Source organism: Zalophus californianus, chromosome 12, assembly GCF_009762305.2.
Source record: "Zalophus californianus isolate mZalCal1 chromosome 12, mZalCal1.pri.v2, whole genome shotgun sequence".
In the NCBI taxonomy this organism is placed as follows: Eukaryota; Metazoa; Chordata; class Mammalia; order Carnivora; family Otariidae; genus Zalophus; species Zalophus californianus.
The window spans coordinates 12553394-12574046 of NC_045606.1; the positions used below are offsets into that span (position 1 = coordinate 12553394).

Here is a 20653-nt window from a genome sequence, read left to right on the forward strand (position 1 = left end):
AAAGTCTTCATGCAAAAGTCCCCCAGTATGGGGCTATGTGGGTGAGGTAGTCTGATGACCTCATATGAAATGTGATTTTTAAAATCAAGATTGTACTTCCAACTCCTAGTAGATGGACCAAAGACAAAATACTAGTTCAAGTAACTGGACTAGTCACATACACTTGGTCAATGCTCATTTCTCTTCTTCTAGGGAAACATTCAGACTATCAGAGCACATGCTAGAAAATATCATGCTTTATTAACCAGAAAATCATGACGGCAAAAAGTTTAAGGAAAAAAATCAAGAGAGGGAAGACTAGTTGTTTGTGGACACACCCTCGATTCCATAATGATTAACCCACTAAGTTTCAAAGAATTTATAAGTCAACCTCAGACACAACCCTGCCAGAAGGCGGGCCTTGACACATACTGAATTTGAGCATATGGTCTCTTAGTAGTGTGCTCAGCTTTGGGTATGTGTAAGAAAATAGGCCCTGATAATTAAAACAGCACATTTGTTTATAAGCATAACTTGATCTGGGCATATTGCTAGCAATTTTAGCCAGTGCAATGTTTCTTTCAGGACTAATTATTGATCTGAACTTGATATATATTCTAAATGATTTCTCTCAGTAAGTCAGGAGAGTAAATGCTTTCTGTTGGGTGATGAACAGTTTCAAAGTTCTCTCGGATCATTCTGAATCGTGTAGGTGGAAATCTGGATACACAATTACACTGGAGACAGTCTCTTTTGGTAACTCTTCTTCACTAATCAAGTAATTTGCATTTCAAGATATCTACTTGGACCCATAGGAGAAATGATGAATCTGGTGTTCAAGATCATGTGCTTTTGCCAATTCTCTGTCATCTCAGTTTTTGCCATTTTCATTACCGATTGTATAGACATGGAGGCATTTCATTTAGATATCTGGCCTGAAGCGAATGTCTCCAAATGTATATCTGTGGGCTAGCCATTGGGGGCAGAGCACTGCAAAAGGCATTACCCTTGTAGGATGAAAGTCTAACTAATGGAATCACAGCAGGAGTGCCTCAGAATAAAACATCTACAAAGAGCAAAGCAGGGAGGACAGTAGCTCCTCCAAGAATTGATAGGCATTCTTCTAAAAAAGTCCCACGAGGCCTTGTGAGAAGACACATTTCCTATTTATTTGTAATCCTTGATTCTAGAAATATATTGGGGCTTACAGCATGAATAAATAGATCAAATCATCCCAATCAAAAAGAGCATGAAAGTAAAACCAGCTCTAACTCACAATTTGAAAGATGAACACCTCTAACTTAACTTTCAACTGCCACATGGTATGTCATAAAATGACGGCAAAATGTGTGCCTTAAGGTCATGACTTCAGATCATGTCGGGAGATTGATCATGAGGTCATGTGATGCGCCGGTCTGTACCTGGGCTTGGGGGACTGGTAGCCTGAGTGACAGTTTATCCTGGAACATAGAGTCAAATCAGTTGCCACCTTCTGGACAGAAAATGTTTTCTATACTTTAAGTTCTCTGACAAATACTTTAATACTTAAATGCAAATACTTAATATTAAGACATTATATAGTCTTCTACAGTGAGTGCTCAGATTACAAAAGAATGTTCTCCTTTCATTCTCCTATTATTTAAACATTATTCAATACCTAGATGGTCATTTGACACTCATTTAAAAACCTATTGCATTTGTACTTGGCTCAAAATAAGGTGCTGATTAAAAAAGCCACTTTTCACCCCCTAATGCAGATAGATCCATACACCCCAAAATGCAGCAATGGAAATTGATTTTCTGCCACATATCATGAAATAATCAGAGAAATACAACATAAAGCAAATATTTACCCCCATGGGGAGAATGAAGCTCAGTTTTCCTAACGAACATCAGCAAAGTCCATGGTTTAAATTACAGATTAACAAAGGACTCATGAGCTCAAAATTAAGTTATTCTGTTTAAAATCAATCACTGAAACTGTCATTCTGCTTATTGCTTTGACTTCCTAACAAAGGTTTAAATGAAGACTTTATGTGCAAGTAGAGAATGGCAAGAGATCTGCTCTTTTTCAGACCTGCGTGGGCTGGAGGGGCAAACGTTTAGGCTATTAATGTAATTAGAATGAAGAATGTATTTTTCCAGGAAAAAAAAAAATCTTTACCAAAAAAAAAAAAAAAATCCCACCAATCCACAATTAATCTATTATCTGGGGTGGGGGGAGAATGGCAAGGAGTAGAAGGTGGGGCACATTTAGAAAGCACTAGATGCATTGATACCAGAACCATTCTGGAGGCGCCAGGCAGGAAATCTGGAATTACTCTAACTTTTCTTTGCAGAGGCAGGCACCAGAACTGGGGGAAAGGGTCCAGAAAGAAGATTGCCTTTGCTAGCAAAGTACATTCAGGTTGTGGTGTTGAGAAAGAGCATTTTTGATCATTCGGCTTTGTGTTGGGTCACCACTCCAGCGCTGAACAGCTCCCCAATGGCCTTGTCATTGTATCCGAGGACCTCCCTCAGGATGTGCGTTGTGTGCTGCCCGAGCAGGGGGGGTGGCCTGGCCTCTGACATCTTGAACTTACTGTATCTCACAGCTGGGCCTGTCAAAAGAGGAGGAAAGCAGGAAGCCTGTTAATGACTAACCCTAGGAAATTCATTACCCAAGCAGCCTGGGGTGTTTTCAATGAATGCCAAGACTATCACTGCCAGTTACAAAATGGTGGCGCATTTTGGAAAGAAACGTATTTTTAGGTGAGGTTTTCTTGACTCGGTTTCATCCAACTGTGCCGTGGTCATCTGACCTGCCCATGCGGGGGGCAGGGAGGGGGGTTGGGGGGGTATGTGTGTGTCTGGTGTGTGCCAGCCCATGCGGAAGTGGCCAGTCCTGTCACCAAGACTCTTGGGGCTCAGTCACTCAGCTTGGTCGACTCTCTGGATCCAAGAGAACAAGGACCACAGGTACATAGTGTCTCTCTGAAGCTGGAATCTGACCCAGGTGAAGGTAATCTGGATGTTTTTTATTCAGTGTCTCCTATATAAACTATAAGGTTTAATTCAACAGACCGCAGATCAACTAAAGCTCTGCTAGACCCTGCTGAAGACTTTTGGTGGGAAAAGAGGTGAAATGTGCAAGTTTTGTAATCAGGGAGATCTGGGTTTGCATGTGCAGTGCAAGGGGGAGGGGATATTCATTCAGCTGTTTGCAGAGCACTGAGCCACTGTGCACAGGGTAACTCAGGGAGGACTTTCAACAACTGTTGGAAATGAATTTTATGATCCTCATTCTCCACGGTAAGGACACGAAAGCCCAAAAAGCTCAAGTTTTGCTCAAGGTCACAAGACTAATAACTAGTATCACCGGGACCCCCATCCACGTCCACTGAAACCATCTTGCACTCTCTATAACCTTAGCAGCCTGCTCTTCCTTCTCCAGTTTTCCCCAGAGAAGCTGTTTGGGCGCCACGGAGCATGTTGTTTCAGCAGATTTCTACCTTTGCTGCCTCACTCAATAAATGGTATTTCTGTTGGCTGTTCTTCACAGCTCATTTGATCAGGCTTTGGGAAAACAAATTAGATAGTCACAAGAAGACTACAAAACAATGCATTTCTATCTCATAAAAATGTTTCCAGCCTGCTCCTGATTTGGGGCGCACAGAGGAAGGACACGCAAAACCAAAGCCCATGTAGGTAACACAACATCAGTGAGTAGAGCAGCAAATGTGCTTCAAGCTCTTCGGAGAATTCCCTTAATAAAAAGTAAGCCACTGTTGATGATAGAGAGGACACAGACCTCCCCAGACCATCAAGCCACACTGTGAAACACACCATTCACTATGGACAAATGGCAACTTCCAACTGATGACCAAAGTTTTGCTTCTTTCTTCTCCTCACCCTTCTTTTTATTGTCTTAAATTGTATTTTTTACTGAAGTAGAGTTGACACATAATGTTACATCAGTTTCAGGTGTACAACACAGTCTACCCATTATGCTGTGCTTCCCATAAGTGTTAGCCACCATCTGCTGCCACACACACCGGTGTGGTACCACAGACTGTGGTTCCCTGTGTTGTGCCTTTCATCCCCCTGACTTGTTCATTCCATAACCGGAAGCCCATACCACCCACTCCCCTTCACCCATTTTGCCCATCCTCCCCCTTCCCTCTGGCAACCACCAGTTTGTTCTCTGTATTTATGGGGCTATCTCTGCTTTTTGTTTGTTTATTCATTTGTTCCATTTTTAGAAGCTGCAAAGAAGCTCACACTTCCTTCTAAATGCCCTAGTGCAGACTGCTTTCTCACTGGTCCATCTCTTTTCAGTCAAGGAGCACCCACTGGGAGGCAGGGTCCACTACTCTCATGAAAAGGTTGATAATTTGATGTTTTAGGGATGTGATCCTTATTCACTGCTCTCAGAGTGGGTTCCAATTTTGACATTAATGAACAAGTTTTAATCTAAAACGTGTCTTTCAAAAGAAGGATGCCGCTGAGAGAATCAATGTCATGTGACTTCTTCCTAACTGAATGATCTGGAGTGAGACTTCCAGCTGGAAAAGAGTCACTTGACTACACCGAGAATCTGGGCTGGCCAATGCTGCTGGGAATACTGCTGGTGGTCTCACCACAGCAGCTGCCATTTTTTCAGAACTTAGGGTGCATTAACCACTGAGCCATCATGTCTGAGAACCCTCACAACAATCCCGGACAGACACTGAAGGTCAAGGAGGCTTAGGGTACAAGTGTCAGAGTGAGGGTTCAGGTTAGGGAATGAGAATAACCTGTCCAACATCACCCAGGTGGGAAGTGAGAGTCAGTTCCCAAGTTTGTTGGGTGCAAAAACTTGGGTTTTTAAACAAAATAATAATTTGTTAAGGTGAAGTTCACATAACAGAAAATGAACCATTTAAAGGTGAACAATTCAGTGGCATTTCATATAGTCTCAATGCTGTGCAATGACCACCTCTATTTAAGAGTTGCAAGACATTTCCATCACTCCAAAGTCAGACTCTCTATCCCTGAAGCAACTTCCCTCAACTCAGTTCTCCCCTGGAACTCCTGGCAACAACCACAAACCTACTTTCTGTCTCTGGAGTGATCTATTCTGATATTGCCTATAAAAGGAATCATACAATATGTGACCTTTTGTGTCTAGCTTCTTTCACATAGCATAATGTCTGAAATCCATCCATCTAGCAGCATGGATCAGTACTAAGAACCTGGACTTTGAGCCTCGATGTGGTGATGACAGGAAGGAATCTTCAGGTCCAGCCATACTAAAGGGCAGTTCAACTTGTGTTACTCCCACTATACGCTATGCTTTCACGGTAGCTTCCAGATCTACCCCAAAGACTCTGCTACCAGTTCCGGATGAGAAGTATTTAACATTTTATGCAAAAAAGTCTTATTTTTTTAATAAAGATTTTATTTATCCATTTGTCAGAGAGTGAGAGAAAGAGCACAAGCAGGGGATAGCGGCAGGCAGAGGGAGAAGCAGGATTCCCGTTGGGCAGGGAGCCCGATGCAAGATTTGGATCCCAGGACCCTAGGATCATGACCTGAGCTGAAGGTAGACCCTTAACTGACAGAGCCACCCAGCTGTCTGCACAAAAAAGTCTTAAAGAATTTAGAATGGTATTACTAACTACAATTTACTAGAATGGTATTATTAAAGAACTAGAATGGTATTCCTTGTTAGCATAAAGGCACTTAGAAAATACTGTATGTTTGGAAAGCTTATGCTTCTCTAAATAATTGTTTGTTATTAAAGAAGCCATATCACAGGTTAATAAATTGTATATGCTTTTCCCTAAGCCCCTTCAGAAATCAGGTATTTTGCATATGGTTGAGTTCAGAAAGATTCTGAAGCTGGGGTTCGTTCATGTAATTTAAGATCAAAGTATAGTGTATATGTACCTGTACTGTACTAGGAATTTTCAAATTGTAATTTTTATACATTTTTAAAATAAAGTATTGTTTTGCCATGTGGTTTATTAAAAAACAAAAATTTATAGTCTCTGTAATATATATATGCAATGGGACAAATAAAGGTGATATCCAGGTCCCAGAGCAAGCTAAGTTCCATGGACATCCCTCCCAGTCTAGCTTTTGCACAGAGGGAATAAAGTCCTTTTAAAATACATTTGTCTCAAGAAGTACAAAATGTTTGACACAATTATTTACATCTAAGGTCCAGAAAGAATGAATAATTTGATCTTCCATTAAAAAAAGATGAGCAGATAAGTCACATGTTCTTAAATTACTTTCTGGCAAAGTCACATCTATGTTCACATATGCTTTCAAACACTTGCAAGCTGTGTGATCTTGAGAACTCTTAAAGTCCCTGAGCCTCAGGCTACATATTTCTAAGATGAGGCTGACAATACCTACCAAGGGTTGGTTTGAGCATCTGAGTAATATAATATGGGTGATATTCAATATCAGTAATAATCAAAGAAATACATATGAAGATAATAAGGTACAATTTTGTTTATAAAATTAGCAAATCTTGTGGCAATTTTGGTTTGTTTTTAAGAGGTCAGTGACCAGTAGGAGTATGGTACAGTCCTCCTGGCGGGAATTTTGTCAACTAAATATGAAGAGTTTTAAAAGTGTTCCCATACTTGAATGGAGAAATTCTGCTTTAAAAATGTTCTTCTATGGGTTTAATCAGGATGTTGACAAATTCCATAGGCAAGGATCTACATAAATTTCAAAATATACTCAATACTCTTAATACCTATCTCCTTCCCACATAGCTTTCTAACTTACAGGCTGTAAGGGTTCTTTGTGTGTTATTCTGTACATTTTTTTAAAACACTTTTAGCTTCCAAAAGTTACTTTGTTAGGACTAGGTGTTTACCAACACATTCCTTCATATATTGTGCCCATAGGTCTATCTCCTACCCCTTCCTTCCAGATGAAGAGGTCACATAGCTACCATATTGAAAAATATTTGGAAAATATGTCCAAAACCTGAGCACTGGTTAAATAAATTACAGTGCATTTAGATGATGGCAGCTGGTCTGTACAGTAATTTCAAGTTGTATTTGGGGGGGTTTTGAACACAAATCACTCTCTCCTGAAATACCACTGACATAAAAGTCTAGAAATTAAACAAATAAATATAAAAATTCATGAGTGAAGAGAATGGGTGGTAGCATCACTAATGAATGAGATACTTCAACAAATGTAAGAATGACATGGACAGGATAATGTTGATGTCTTAAAAGGGGTAGAGGAAACGGGTGTTAATGGTCCATCTCACCCCCCAAGAGGTTGTGATCTTAAAATCAATGGTTATGAGAGAGACAGGTCTTAGAAGTAGGACAGAAAGCAGAAGGATTGACTGTGTCAATTTTGACTGACTCACTAGTTTGCACTAGCAACTAAAAGAAAAATGAAGCTTGCTTTCAAGTTTCAACATGAAAATGATATTAAACCTACAACTGCCTACCCAAACAAATGATTAATCAAATACTAAGACGTGTTCAAACTTTCAAAGATTAATAAGTTTATGAAGTTTCTTGATGTCGAATCCAGTAGAACATGGGAGTCAATAATAGAAGGATAAAATTCTGGTACACGGTGAGAACCAACTACGGAGTGCAGGGAAGGAAGACCTCAGGGTGATAACTCAGACCTGTACAGTCAATAAGGTAGAAATGGAAGAGGGCAGAGGCCTTCAAAAAGGGAGTCTGAGAGAGCAAAAGAGCCTGAATTGTATAACTAAGAATAACTTAAAAATTTGAAAAATATAATAATAAGATAAAATTACGTTATGCAAGAAAAAATAATTAGAAACTCTAGAAAAAACAAAATTTACATAAGAAAATAAAGATCCAAATACGATGCAAATTATAACGTGGCAAGATTTTAAGTAACTGATGGGATACAAACAAAGGAAATCCACTTGACCTTGATGCCAAGAACATTCGAGTAGTGCATATTACCTGTGCATCCTCTATAACAGCACTAAGCACGGTTTATTACATTATCTGTTTAGTTGTCTGTATTTCCCATAAGGGCAGGAGAATGCAGTTGTATTTGCTAATGGGCCCTCAATGCTTTTCATTTTGCTATAGAAGGAAGAGAAAGGTAAGCCTCTTTTCTTAAACACTTGTAATGAGTGTAGATTTTGTTTTTATTTGCATTATCTCATTGGACTTTTCAATTTATAAAATAGAGACCATTGTAATTCTCTCTCTCTCTTTCTTTTTTTTCTTTTTAGAGAGAGAGAGCGCACACACGGGTGAGGTGGGTGGGGGGAGGAGAGGGAGGAGGAGAGGGAGAGAAAATCTTAATCAGGCTCCATGCCAAGCACAGAGCCCAATGTGGGGCTTGATCTACAACCCTGAGATCATAACCTGAGCCAAAATCAAGAGTTGGACGCTTAACTGACTGAGCCACAAGCCCTTCTCATAGACTATAATAACTCTCATTTTATGGATCAGAAAACTGAGGTCTTCTATTTTTTTTTAATACCCCCCCCCAGGATTACTTTTTTATTCAAAGGTAAAAACAAAGAATAAAATAAGATTTAAATTTTAAACAAACTCTGTATGTCACAGGTGAAATCTTTCCTTGCAAGAGATAATTCATTAAGGTGTTTAGGAGATTCCAAATACTTGTTTTTTAGGTATCATAGCAGGTTCTGAAGGGGAGGCCTCCATGGTTATCTAGTTTGCTGAAATCCCCTAAGGCAAGAAAGGGCAGGAGAACAGAAGGTACTAGAATGTGTCCCCAGCTGACTTTCCCCTCAAAGGGGGGGCACATTCCACAAATGAGCTAGGTATTGACAAGAACATATTATCCTTAAAGTATGTTAAAAACAAGTCTGACTAGTGATTATGAGAATAGAGCTGTTTGATAAACAGTTGATATATTTTAAAGATAATAGACTTTACTGCCCCGCAATTACAAGTATTCAGACATGTATTTTTCTATATAACTTACTGTGAGGTGATCAATGTTAAATATTAATTTTCATCATGTTTCATTTCATGTCTTCTTGACCTTCTTCATTTTTCCTTCCAATTGCATGCCGTTGAGGCAATGAAGAATTTTAACCATGATGGTTATGGACTTGACTATTCATCTGCAGCTACCTATATGCTCATTATGTGCAGTTGTGCTCCTAGTGGTTTTATCAGAGCCATCCTCTGAGCGGTTTCTGGAAAACATCAGAACGACCTTCATTCATCTTCACCTCATAGGCTCTGTTGCACCTCGAAGAGCCCAACGACTGGCCCACAGATGCTGCCGCCCAGCGGGCTTGGCCGATGGTGCCTCGTGCACCCTCCTCCTTTGGTGGTCATGCAGGAAAGAAAGCACAGCTTCCGCTGGGCGTTTTAACCAAGGTCCTTTAAAGGGTTGGTTAGTTTGTCTAAGGTTACCCAGCTAAATAAATAATAGAACCAGGACAAGATCCCCTGTTCATCAGATTTCATGGTCCATGTTCTGTCATTTGACACAAATTTGTTGAACTAAAGATTGCTAACAATTAAAGATATTTGAATAAATACCATATCCGTCATTTTAATTAATTAATTTAGCCACTAATTAATTCAACATATAATTTTTTAGAATCTATCCCTGTGTCAGGATCTTGGCTGTATGACCTAGATATGTATTAGCAAATATACCTGGACCCTACTCTCGTGGAATTTATATTCTGATTTGGGAGAGAGACAATAAACAAGTCAACAAATAAATAGTTAAAATTTTATAGAAATTATAAAATTATCTGAAATCTAGCTGGGAAGATGAGAACATTATAGGCAGAGTGGGGAGAAGACAGGTTGCCCTGAAAGGATTGTTCTAGATGGCATGGGCAATAAGGCCAAACTGATTAGATGATCCTTAGGCTGAGCCGTAAACTGAGCTATTAGTACAATTAGTGGAGGAAAGAAGATTCCAGGCAGCATAAACAGGTTTGATGTTCAAAAAACTCAAAAAAGATCCAGTGTGGTTAGAACAAGAATTTGGTAGAAGGGAGGTTCTAAATGAAGTTGGAGGGAGAGGCAGAGCAGAGAAGGCACAGGGACTTAGAAGGTATGGTAGTGATGGTGCACCTGGGTGGCTCAGTCGGTTGAGCGTCTGACTCTTGGTTTCAGCTCAGGTCATGATCTCAGGGTGGTAAGATCAGTTCTGCATCAGGCTCTGCACTCAGCATGGGGTCTCCTTGAGATTTTCTCTCTCTCTCTCTCTCTCTCTCTCGCTCTCCCTCTGACACTACTCCCCCACTGCTTGCACTCTCTCTCTCTCAAATAAATAAATAAAATCTTAAAAAATAAAGAAGTTACAGTAGGGAAGTTGGATCTTATTCTGAGTTCCATGGAGGTTTGAGAGCAGTGATGGAACACTCCTGTTGCTAAGCAGAGCAGGAGGCTATTGGAGGCTGCTGTGGGTAGACTGGAAAAGATGGTGGTGGCCAGACTAGGACAGTGCCTGTAGGGTTTGAGAAAAGTGGATGTGTTTGAGAGCTATGCTGGTGATAGAATGACAAGGTTTACTGATGGATTACATGGGCTAGGGTAGCTGTGAAGGGAAAGAAAGGATCAAAGGAGAATCCTGTGTTTTGGGGTTGAAACCTGGTGGGGCCATTTGCCAGACGGGGAAGACTGAGTAAATTGCATATGGACAGGTTTTGGTGGAAGCAGAAGTCAAATTCTCTTTTGGACGTACTGTCTGAGGTGCCTATGAGATATCCAAGGACAGAGGTCAGTGGGCCTTTAGCTATGCAAGTCTGGAATTCAGGGAAGATTTGGGGCCAGGACATATAAATTTAGAAGTCACTTACCATCTAAATGTCCACATTCCAAAACACTATATTTTCATGGCAACTGTATTTATTCCAACATCCTTGATGCTGAAGATTTTAAAGATTTTATTCGTTTACTTGAGAGAGCAAGAACAAAAGAGAGCACGAGCTGAGGTGGGGGGCAGAGGGAGAGGGAGAAGCAGACTCCCCGCTAAGCAGGGAGGCCCCATGTGGGGCTCAATCCCAGGACCCTGAGATTATGACCTGAGCCGAAGGCAGACGCTTAATCAACTGGGCCACCCAGGTGCCCTGATGCTGAGGATTTAAGTATGTTGTTTATTTATTTAACTTACTTAAATAAGTTCTTTAAATAAATAAGAGCTTTTTCTCTACTATCTAAGCTCTATATCAATATCTCTTGCATCAAAATATTTTGTGCCCACGGGAAGCAAAATAAATGAATAAGAAGTTAATATCTATAGCTGGTAAGTTTGGAGATAAATGCATTTCTTGGACTTAAACAGACAAATTCCCATTGACTTGACAGCCTAAAATAAGTCATTTTTATTTTTGAAAGAACTGTAAACCTTGTGCCCCACAGAAAGAGGCAGGGAGGGAAATTGAGTCATAGCCACTTAGGGATAAACTAAGGTGGGAAAGTCTTTCCTCTGCCTTAATAAAGTCAATCAAATAGAAAACACTGAAACACATGCCCAGCACAGCAATCCCGAGCACATAACTTGGTACTAAATCCTGAACCGCAGGTGCCGTCCTTTTGAGGAGACCACCTAGTCTAACAACTAATGGTCAAGACCCTGCGTCTCCTTACCCCCCCTCACCAGGAAAGGGGCTGGGTGGCACAGCTTGTAAGTTGTACCCACCTCTAAGTGAGGACTGTGTGTGGAATGCCCTCTGGGGTCCCCTCAGGGGTAGTCTATAGGATTCTAGGAAAATGGCAACACCTTTTACTTCAACTTCTGTGTATGCCCATTCCTGAGAGGCTGAACTGATAACTTCATGGAATCCAGAGTTCAAGAGCTGGCGGCCAACACAATGCAAAGGCAGGTGAAGAAGAGTCCGTCACAGCCTGTAAGTCATACACCGGAACATCTGAGACTATGACTTAGTGAGTCCTTGCTGGAAACCAGGCCTGGGGCAGAGTGCTTTCTGGTTTTTATCTAAATCGATCCTCACAATGATCTTATGCACTTTTAAAATATTCATTAATGCATTTTATTCCATTATCACAGAAGAGCAGCATGGAGCTTAGAGAGGTTATGAAATGTGTATAAAGAACATACAGCAGATGCACATACAGGTCTGCTGACTTCGTAGCTGCTGGGTTTGAGAAGTGATATAGCCAGGTGATTAAGAGTGTGGGTTCTGGAACCAGAGTGTCTAGCTTCACATCCCAGCTGTATCTCCTTTAGTATTTACTAAACCAACCAGTGCCTCAGTCTCTTTCTCTGTAAAATAGGGATGATAATGGCACCTTCCCTATCAAGTTGTGAGGACTTAGGAAAAAATTCTTAGAAAAGTACCAAGCACACAGTAAGTGCTTAATACATGCTGGCTGCTACCATTTTCTTTCCTTCTGCTGCAGTGCTTGCCTTTGCAACCTAGATTCCTAAGCAGAGCCCCAGGTTACCTGCCGATTTCAGACATGGGCCTCCCAGAACACTGACAGCTTAGCTGCATTTCAGATTCATGACAGCAAGTTGGGGTAAAAGTTTTTAATGTTTAAAAATCCCTCCAGTTAAAAATAGAGCTACCCTATGACCCAGCAATTGCACTACTGAGTACCCCAAAGATACAGATGTAGTGAAAAGAAGGGACAGCTGTATCCCAATGTTCATAGCAGCAATGTCCACAATAGCTAAACTGTGGAAGGAGCTGAGATGTCCTTCAGCAGATGAATGGATAAAGAAGATGTGGTCCATATATACAATGGAATATTACTCAGCCATCAGAAAGGATGAATACCCACCATTTGCATCAACATGGATGAAACTGAAGGGGATTGTGTTAAGTAAAATAAGTCAAGCAGAGAAAGTCAGTTATCATATGGTTTCACTTATTTGTGGAACATAAAGAATAGCATGGAGGACATTAGGAGAAGGAAGGGAAAATGAAGGGGGGAAATCAGAGGGGAAGACAAACCATGAAAGACTATGGACTCTGGGAAACAAACTGAGGGTTCTAGAGGGGAGGGGGTGGGGGGATGGGTTAGCCTGGTGATGGGTATTGAGGAGGGCACGTTCTGCATGGAGCACTGGGTGTTATATGCAAATAATGAATCATGGAACACTACATCAAAACTAATGGTGTACTGTATGGTGACTAACATAACATAAAAAAAAAAAATCCCTCACAGTCAAGGATATAAGTATTTAAAGGAAAAGGAAAAGGGAGAAAGGAATCCACCATTCCTTAAGCACATATTACATGATGGGCACTTTTCAAATGTTTATTTTGTTCATTCTCCATTACACACCCTTGGAAATATGTATTTTTCTCCTCTTCCTACAGACAGCAAAGGCAGGCTAAGGGAGGTGAGGTTACCCACGTCACACATCCGCTAAGTATACACTTACTGTTTTCAACAGCATCGGAACCTACACCAGAAATCAATTCTATACTCCCTTGGATTTTAACGAGTTATATTAGAAGGAACTTTGAAAACATGGAGCTTATTTTACTTATTTAACAAACACCATGTGCCAGGCACTATTTTATGGGATTTATACATCTGATTCCTTCAGCCCTTCAGATAATGCCAGAACCTCCAATTATCACTGTTTTACAAATGGGGAAACTGAGAGTCATAGACAGGAGGTCACTTGTTCAGGGTCACAGAGTTAGCAAGAAGAGCCAGGATTCATACCCAGTCTTGCTCCAAATCCTCAGTCTTTGCCAATGGGCTACACTGCTTCCTGGAGAAAGGGAAAGAGCAAAAGAGGGGATTTTTTTTTTTAAGATTTTATTTATTTATTTGAGAGCGAGAGAGTGTGCACGCACGCACGAGCAGGGGGAGGGGCAGAGGCAGAGGGAGAAGCAGATTCCCTGCTGAGCAGGGAGCCCCATGTGGGGCTTGATCCCAGGACCCTGAGATCATGACCTGAGCCAAAGGCAGCCGCTGAACCGACCGAGCCACCCAGACGCCCAAAAAGAGGGGATTGTCTAAGTTTGAAACCAAATTCAGGCAGTCTTGGAGTAGAACATGCCAAGAACAACTTTGCATTTCATCTTCTGACCAGTCTGTTGTCTCTGTCCTTCTAGATTACAGTTCTACAAGATAACTTATGCAATATGTATTCATTATTACCTCATCTTTTCAAATTCGTTTGTCAGATGCCACTTATTTCCTTGTAGAAATCCCTAGAATCACAGCCCCATCAATTCATTCCCAATGTCCCATGTTTCTGAGTCAGGCAATGTACTCCAAAGCTTTCCCCTCTACCCGCCCCAAAAGGAATGAAGCCTTCCCTGTGCTCCCTGTGGAAAGTTATCTGGTTCAAGGCACAGGGAGGGCCAGTTCCTGGCGTGCCAGAGAATTCCTCAGACAAGCCCTGTAGTGTTTTCCATCTGTGGTTTGAGGCCCTTCAGTAACAAGACCCTGACTATTTTGTCTCATCTCTTTTTAGAAAACTTCCATGATTCTCTTAGGCTAAAAAGGGAATCTACCCAATCTATGCAAACATCCCAAGCTCCTCTAACTATATACAGAATTCAAACTACATTTCTATAATCCAGACCAACTTAATAATGTAAACAGTTGCAGGAAACAGAGGTAGCCAAAAACATGTGGGAAACCATAATGAATATTCAAGTAATGGGAACATAATATCACATCATCATGAGGGAAGGGACCTAAACAGTCCTTTTTTCCAGAACTCCATGCACCTCCCGTCTTGATGATGCATTTCTAAAGCAATGAAACAATCCATTGCTCAACCTCACAGCAAACTGGCAAACGATCAACACGAAGGGTTAAATTAATTAACATAGCTGGCCTGTCCGATCATAATGGAAGCAAGAATAAAGAAAATTAAAAGTTAAGTGTGTGCATCTTTTCTTTTCTTTTTTAATGTCTGATACGGGTGTCAACTTTTTAAAAATATCAAGAATACTTAAAAGCAAACATCTGTTTTATAATATATGAAATGCTATATCAAACATTTTTATTTTGACTTCTTTGGCCCATCACTAAGATACATGCTGTAGATACCATTTAATCTTCAAGGCTTACTAGTGTAATAAGAAGCCAAACTTCATTTTGCTGAAAATGATGATAGCTCCAGTACCAAGTTATTTCACAATTTCCCCTCCAGTGCTTGAACTCATCATCATAACAATAACAATATTTTTTATATGGCGCCTCTCAGCCATAGCATCCAAGGCGCCAAATGGAGCCACACAGTTAGAACACATTAAGCCCATTAGATGTGAGATAAAAACAGATAAAGCCATTTAAACTCGCATGGGTGGTGGGAAAAAGCCACAGAGAATCAAAATGGCTTTGGACCTCTTTAACAGAAGAACTCAATCTGTGGCACTACTTTTGTGGTCAGGCATCCCAGAAACTCAAGGCAAACATGTGGTATGTACCACCAGCTTGGACGGATCACCCTAGTCTCATCCAGAGTTCACGGGCACCATTTGTCATTACAGCTGTAGCAAATTTTAATTCCTTATTTTGTAAATCAATAAAGAAGTCCTCCAGAACCACCACCTGTAAGGTAAGAGTATACTTTCAACGATGTCTATGGCCCTGTGGTAGTCATCAGTGAGGTCCATTAAATCTCCAGTTCTCACCTTCCCGGAGCACGCTGGTATTGCCTGTCCTGACCCCTTTGATGGAGGATGAGGTCATGTGACTGGCCAACACACGGTGAACAGAGGGGCTGTGTATGCCACGTCCAGGCCAGAACACTCAATTGCTGATTTAAGACCCTTCAGGCCTCTCTGAGGTAGTGACTTGGCCATGTGTGAGATGGTGACTGCTCCATCAGTCTGGGGCCCTTTCAATCCAGGATGCACATTTCTGTGAGCAAGAGATACATTTGTGTTGTCCTAAGCCAATGTTATTTGGGGACTGTTTGTTACTACAGCATAACCCTAGCTGATAAAGACTGATTATATGCCTCAACTTTAATACAGAGATCTATTTGCTGAGACCAAAGGAGGGACTCCTTAACCCAGCCCCTCAGCACTCCTCTAAAAAGCATTCAGTTCAGATGGTCCAAATACTTCATCTTGTGCAGAGCCAATTTTGACCACTGGAATGATGATAACAGCTATTATATATTGAGTACTTACATGTGTTGGACATTTGGTGGAATGCTTTCCATATATTACCTTGTTTGATAGATTAAATGACTTTTAAAAGCAGGATTATTATTACACCATTTTATCAACAAGGGAAGTGGGGTTAAGTAACATTATCAAAATTACACAGCCAGTCAACTAAAGAATTTTGTTACTACTTAGGCTGGCTAAATACTAAGTGCATGCTCGTTAACACTAGGATGTATTTCCTCCCTGCATAATGTGGAAGAAAATCTGTTCTCATATCAGTGGCTGAATAAATACCATTCTTTGGCAGATGGTGTTATAAAGCAGCACTGTATTATAAATACTTATATATTTCATGATTGCTAATCCATTAAGGCATTTATCTTTCATTTGAAAAAGAAACAGGGCAACTTGAATTTGATTTATCTATCTTGTTCCAACCCACTGAAATGTCATAGTAGATTATCCATTTCCTGCTGGAAAAATATATGGCCCATAAGGAAATGCTATTCATATTCATTAGCAAACATGCCATCTCCCCTCAGAGCACACTACCCAAACTTGAGGCTGAGGTCTCTGAAAAACTGTGGACTAGAGGAAGGGCTCCCCTGAATGCTTCTTTCCAACATTTGTGTTTGCTTCTAATTATTCTCAACACTTCTGAAAATGCTGAAAAGGGTGAAGAAACACCTTGCTGACAACGTGTTCTTTGCCAAAATAATCAATTCTCCCACTTCTTTGCCTTGTAAAATTCAAGTATCCAATACAAACTCTTTGGGCACATTCCCAGGATTTTGTTTGGTTAGACTTCACCATGGAAAACAAAATTGGTTCAGCTGAAATCTGTAGCCAGAACATTTTAAGCTTCATAGACCTTCAAAGTAGTGACCTCCTCCTCACCTCCTCTGCCTCTGTGCTCCATTAAGGAAAATACCGGAAGAAGTTTCCAGTCAGAGAAGCCAGATTGCATTTCGATTCTGTTTTGAGGGGAGGAACTGAACAGAGCTGGAGCAGGTGGTTATTTGTGGCTCTTGCTACAGATGAGCTTTGAAAAGTTCTTCTGTAAGCCTCTATAATTTAATAAAATTTTCCTGTGCTTCTTAATCTCTATCTTAAAGGAATCAGCCTTACATTTACCATCTTCTTTGCTTTCCCAAGAGTGCCTGAGATCACACAAATCATAATCATAGCCCAAGCAAATAGAGGATCAAGAAAAATAGGTCCACAAACTTGCTGCTGGGAAAATAGCAATGTGTTAACTATTTGCCATAAGATGTGATCTTAGTTTTTCCCTTTCACTTTACCTCTGAGGTCCAGATGGAAAGATTTTAGAAAATTCTTTCCCTCTATGCCCCTATTTCTATTTTGGCATGATCATCCTCAATGACAGGGCCTTCATCCCCAGCCTTGCCTTTGATACCTGCTATCCCAATGGTGCTACCTCTGAAATGTCTCTCACACATTCCCACACTTCTCATCTTTCCTGCCACCTCCTTGGGCCAAAGCACTCTGAAATAAGGGGACAGCTTGCCTAATCTTTATTCCCAGATGCTCCATCCAGCTAAACTGCACTCATTCTCACCTGGACCGGACACCGTGCTGGTCCTTTTGCCGACCCAGAATGCATCTCAGCATGGCAATCCTCAAGCCCATGTTATTCTTGAAGCTCTGCTCAAGCTAACTTGATGTTGAGCAGTCCTTTTTTCTCACAGTTCAAAGGAACATCTCTCTTGTCTGATTCCCTTATAACATTTGATCTGTTTTTCCTCAATGGTGTATCTCAATCTCTAATTGTACTGTCTCTTGAGATCTTTTTTGAGACCAGAATTAATGTTCTGCTCATCTTTCATCCCTCATAGTACCTACCATATGGTGAGTGTTCAGTAAATAACTGAAGGATTAGACCAAAAAAAAAAAAAAAAAAAAAAAAAAAGCAACCTAACTAGAATCTTGAATTAGGAAATAAGACCACTAGAAATCTATGATATACAGAAGAAACATTAAGGCTTGTTTATATGGTGTATAAATGGAGTCATCCTGATTCTTCTTTCTCTGACACTCCATATCTAACTCATCAGTAGATCCTATTGGCTCTACTTCCAAATGTATACAGAATTCAACTTCTTTTTACAAACATCCTGGTCTTAGCCACCATCACCTCTTGTCTGAATGTCTGTGGGAGCCTCCTATCATGACTCCCTGCCTGCAAGCTTCCCCTGCAATATAGTCTCAATAAGGCAGCTGGAGCCGCCTTTTTAAAAACCTAAGTCACATCATTTTACTCCTCTGCTCAAAATTCTGCAAAGTTTTCCTTGTTTCACTCTTGACGGTGGGCTCTGGGATTCTACGTAATCCACCTGCCTCCCCACTAAGCTACCCCTGACTTCCCCTCCTGCCTTCTGCCCTCCTACTCATCTTGCTTGAGGAGTGCTGGCCTTCTTGCTCTTCACCGAGCCTGCTCATCCTTAGGGACTTTGTTCCAGCTGATATCCCTGTTTGGAACATTTTTCTTTCTGATATCTATACTAATTGTTCCCTTAAATCCTTCACTTCTTTGCTCCATGAGGTCTACCCTAACTACCACATTTACCATTTCCACCTGCCATTCTGACCCTGCCCCTTCCAATCTGCCTCACTCCGTTTTACTTTCTCTTTTGTCCATAGTACTTTTCATGTATGTCTACTGTTCTTTGTCTCCCTCTTCTAGAATGTAAGCTTCACAATGGCAGGGAGCATTGTCTGTTTTCCTCAACAAGTTTTTGCTGAATGTGAGTGAGTGAATCATTTCATTCAACCAAGCTTTGAATTCAGTTCTCAGAGTTCTAAAACAATGAAGCTCAAAAGTGTTCATAGCCTCAGACCTCAAGATTCTAGCCAAATAAATCCTGTCAAACAGACCCCAAAGCAAGGTAAAACCCTGTTGTTGACGATGAGCCAAAATAGTTACACACAAACAGAAAAGTGTTAAATGCAATGTGTTTGTCCTTACTACATCTGGTTTATCCAACTGCATAACTTAAACTTACACTACCCATGAGGACGGACACCTGCAATATTCCAAAGATGAAACATTCCAACAGCTGTGCAGAATTTTTGAGTGTCAAGATTCATTTCATAGACTGGATAAAAACAAGTGTTCGGAAGGATTTTTAAGCTCCATGAGGGCAGGAATCGTATCTGTTTTGTTTGCACTGTATGTCCAAAAGCCAGTAAATTGGAATGCTCAACGCACATTTGTTGAATGAATGTATGCTTGAGGAAAAAGAACCCCTATATTTTCAGAAATAAACAAGGCAGTGAAAGGTAATTTTGCTGTTCATACAAAGAAAGGTTTTACCATCTGGATGTTGGTGCAATGATACCAAATTTTACCTTAATTTAATTTGCTTAGAAGTTAATTTTTTATTTTGACAATAATATGTAGGACTCTATGAACAATGTAAAATAGCTCACGAAAACATTGTCAGACTTAAAAAAATGTTTATTCCTTCTTGGAAGAACATAAGGTCTTTGGATTTTTAATGACTATTTGTTTTTCTATTTGAAAACATAAGTCTCAGTTTTATTTATATGAGACTATAATTTTTACAATTGCACATTAATTTAATTTTATTTCCCATGTTTCTTTGCTAGTTGGTGTTGTAAATTTCACATAATAATAATACACGCCTGTTGTGATATACAAACATTTTCCTACTTACTGATTCTTCCCTTTTCCCACATTCTCCTTGTTAGCTATTTAGATTGGTGCTTATAAAGTGCCCTGCTGACTCTCTTGCACATTAATTCTGTGGTTATTCTTTCCCTAGTACCTTTTGAATTATTTAAATGTATTTATCACATAAGGTAAAAAGGGCTATTAAATATCTGAAGTGTTGTTTTCATTTTCACAGTTACATTGTAAATTTGAAGATGGTCATTTACTTTTTTCATATGTTAATTAAATGCATGGGTAATATTCTCTTCCCACGTAAAGCTCTTTGCACAGCTTACAAGAACACAAACTTGGTTCTCTTCTTCCGCTTAGGGTAGAGTTGGCTCTTGTCTCTGAAATGTGTGAGGATATCCTCAATTCATGCTGAGTGGGAAGACGTTCTTTCCACATTGGAATTTCATTAATTTTGCCTGAGTAATAATCCAGCTTAAACAAATGAAAAATATGAAACATTTCTTATAAATAAATAAAATTAGACCAGAAATGTCTTGTAAATCCATAAGAAAACTTAATAATATACACAAGTGGATTTTAAATAGTAAATCAGTTCTTTGCCTACAAAGGGTACTCTTTCTGTGTTTCAGCATGCTTATTTTTAGGAACATTTGAAACATTTCCTGTGTAATCATAATTAAGCCAATAATTTGTTCAGGGTTTGTCTTTAACAAGATAGCACAAAGATAAACCTTAAAATGATCATCTAAACATTTAAATGATCATACATCCAAAGTTAATGAAAACCAAATTTAAAAATGTTATTATTCCCAGGTCTCTAAATTCACAACGTCCCTAAAACCAGAAGACCTGGTCCCCGATTATAGATTATCCCAAGTTAGAAAGTCTTTGATGAGCAGTGATTCAAGGATAATTTGTCAAATGTCAATTTCTTAACAAACATAAGTAAATAA

At 40.0% G+C, this 20653-nt stretch overlaps 1 protein-coding gene across 3 annotated transcripts in view; it reads right to left on the reverse strand.

Moving 5' to 3' along the window:
* Positions 1 to 239: 239 nt before the first annotated feature.
* SUGCT (succinyl-CoA:glutarate-CoA transferase) overlaps positions 240 to 20653 on the reverse strand; it is an 806341-nt gene continuing 785927 nt past the window's right edge. The window contains exon 14 of one of the 3 annotated variants that reach the window (XM_027574687.2): positions 240 to 2579. In XM_027574687.2, coding sequence (XP_027430488.1) covers positions 2416 to 2579 — 164 coding nt within the window. In that variant the 3' untranslated portion in view covers positions 240 to 2415. Of the gene's footprint in view, positions 2580 to 13574; positions 13669 to 20653 lie in introns of those variants that run through there. The other 2 variants (XM_027574689.1, XM_027574688.1) reach the window with 2 other exon arrangements.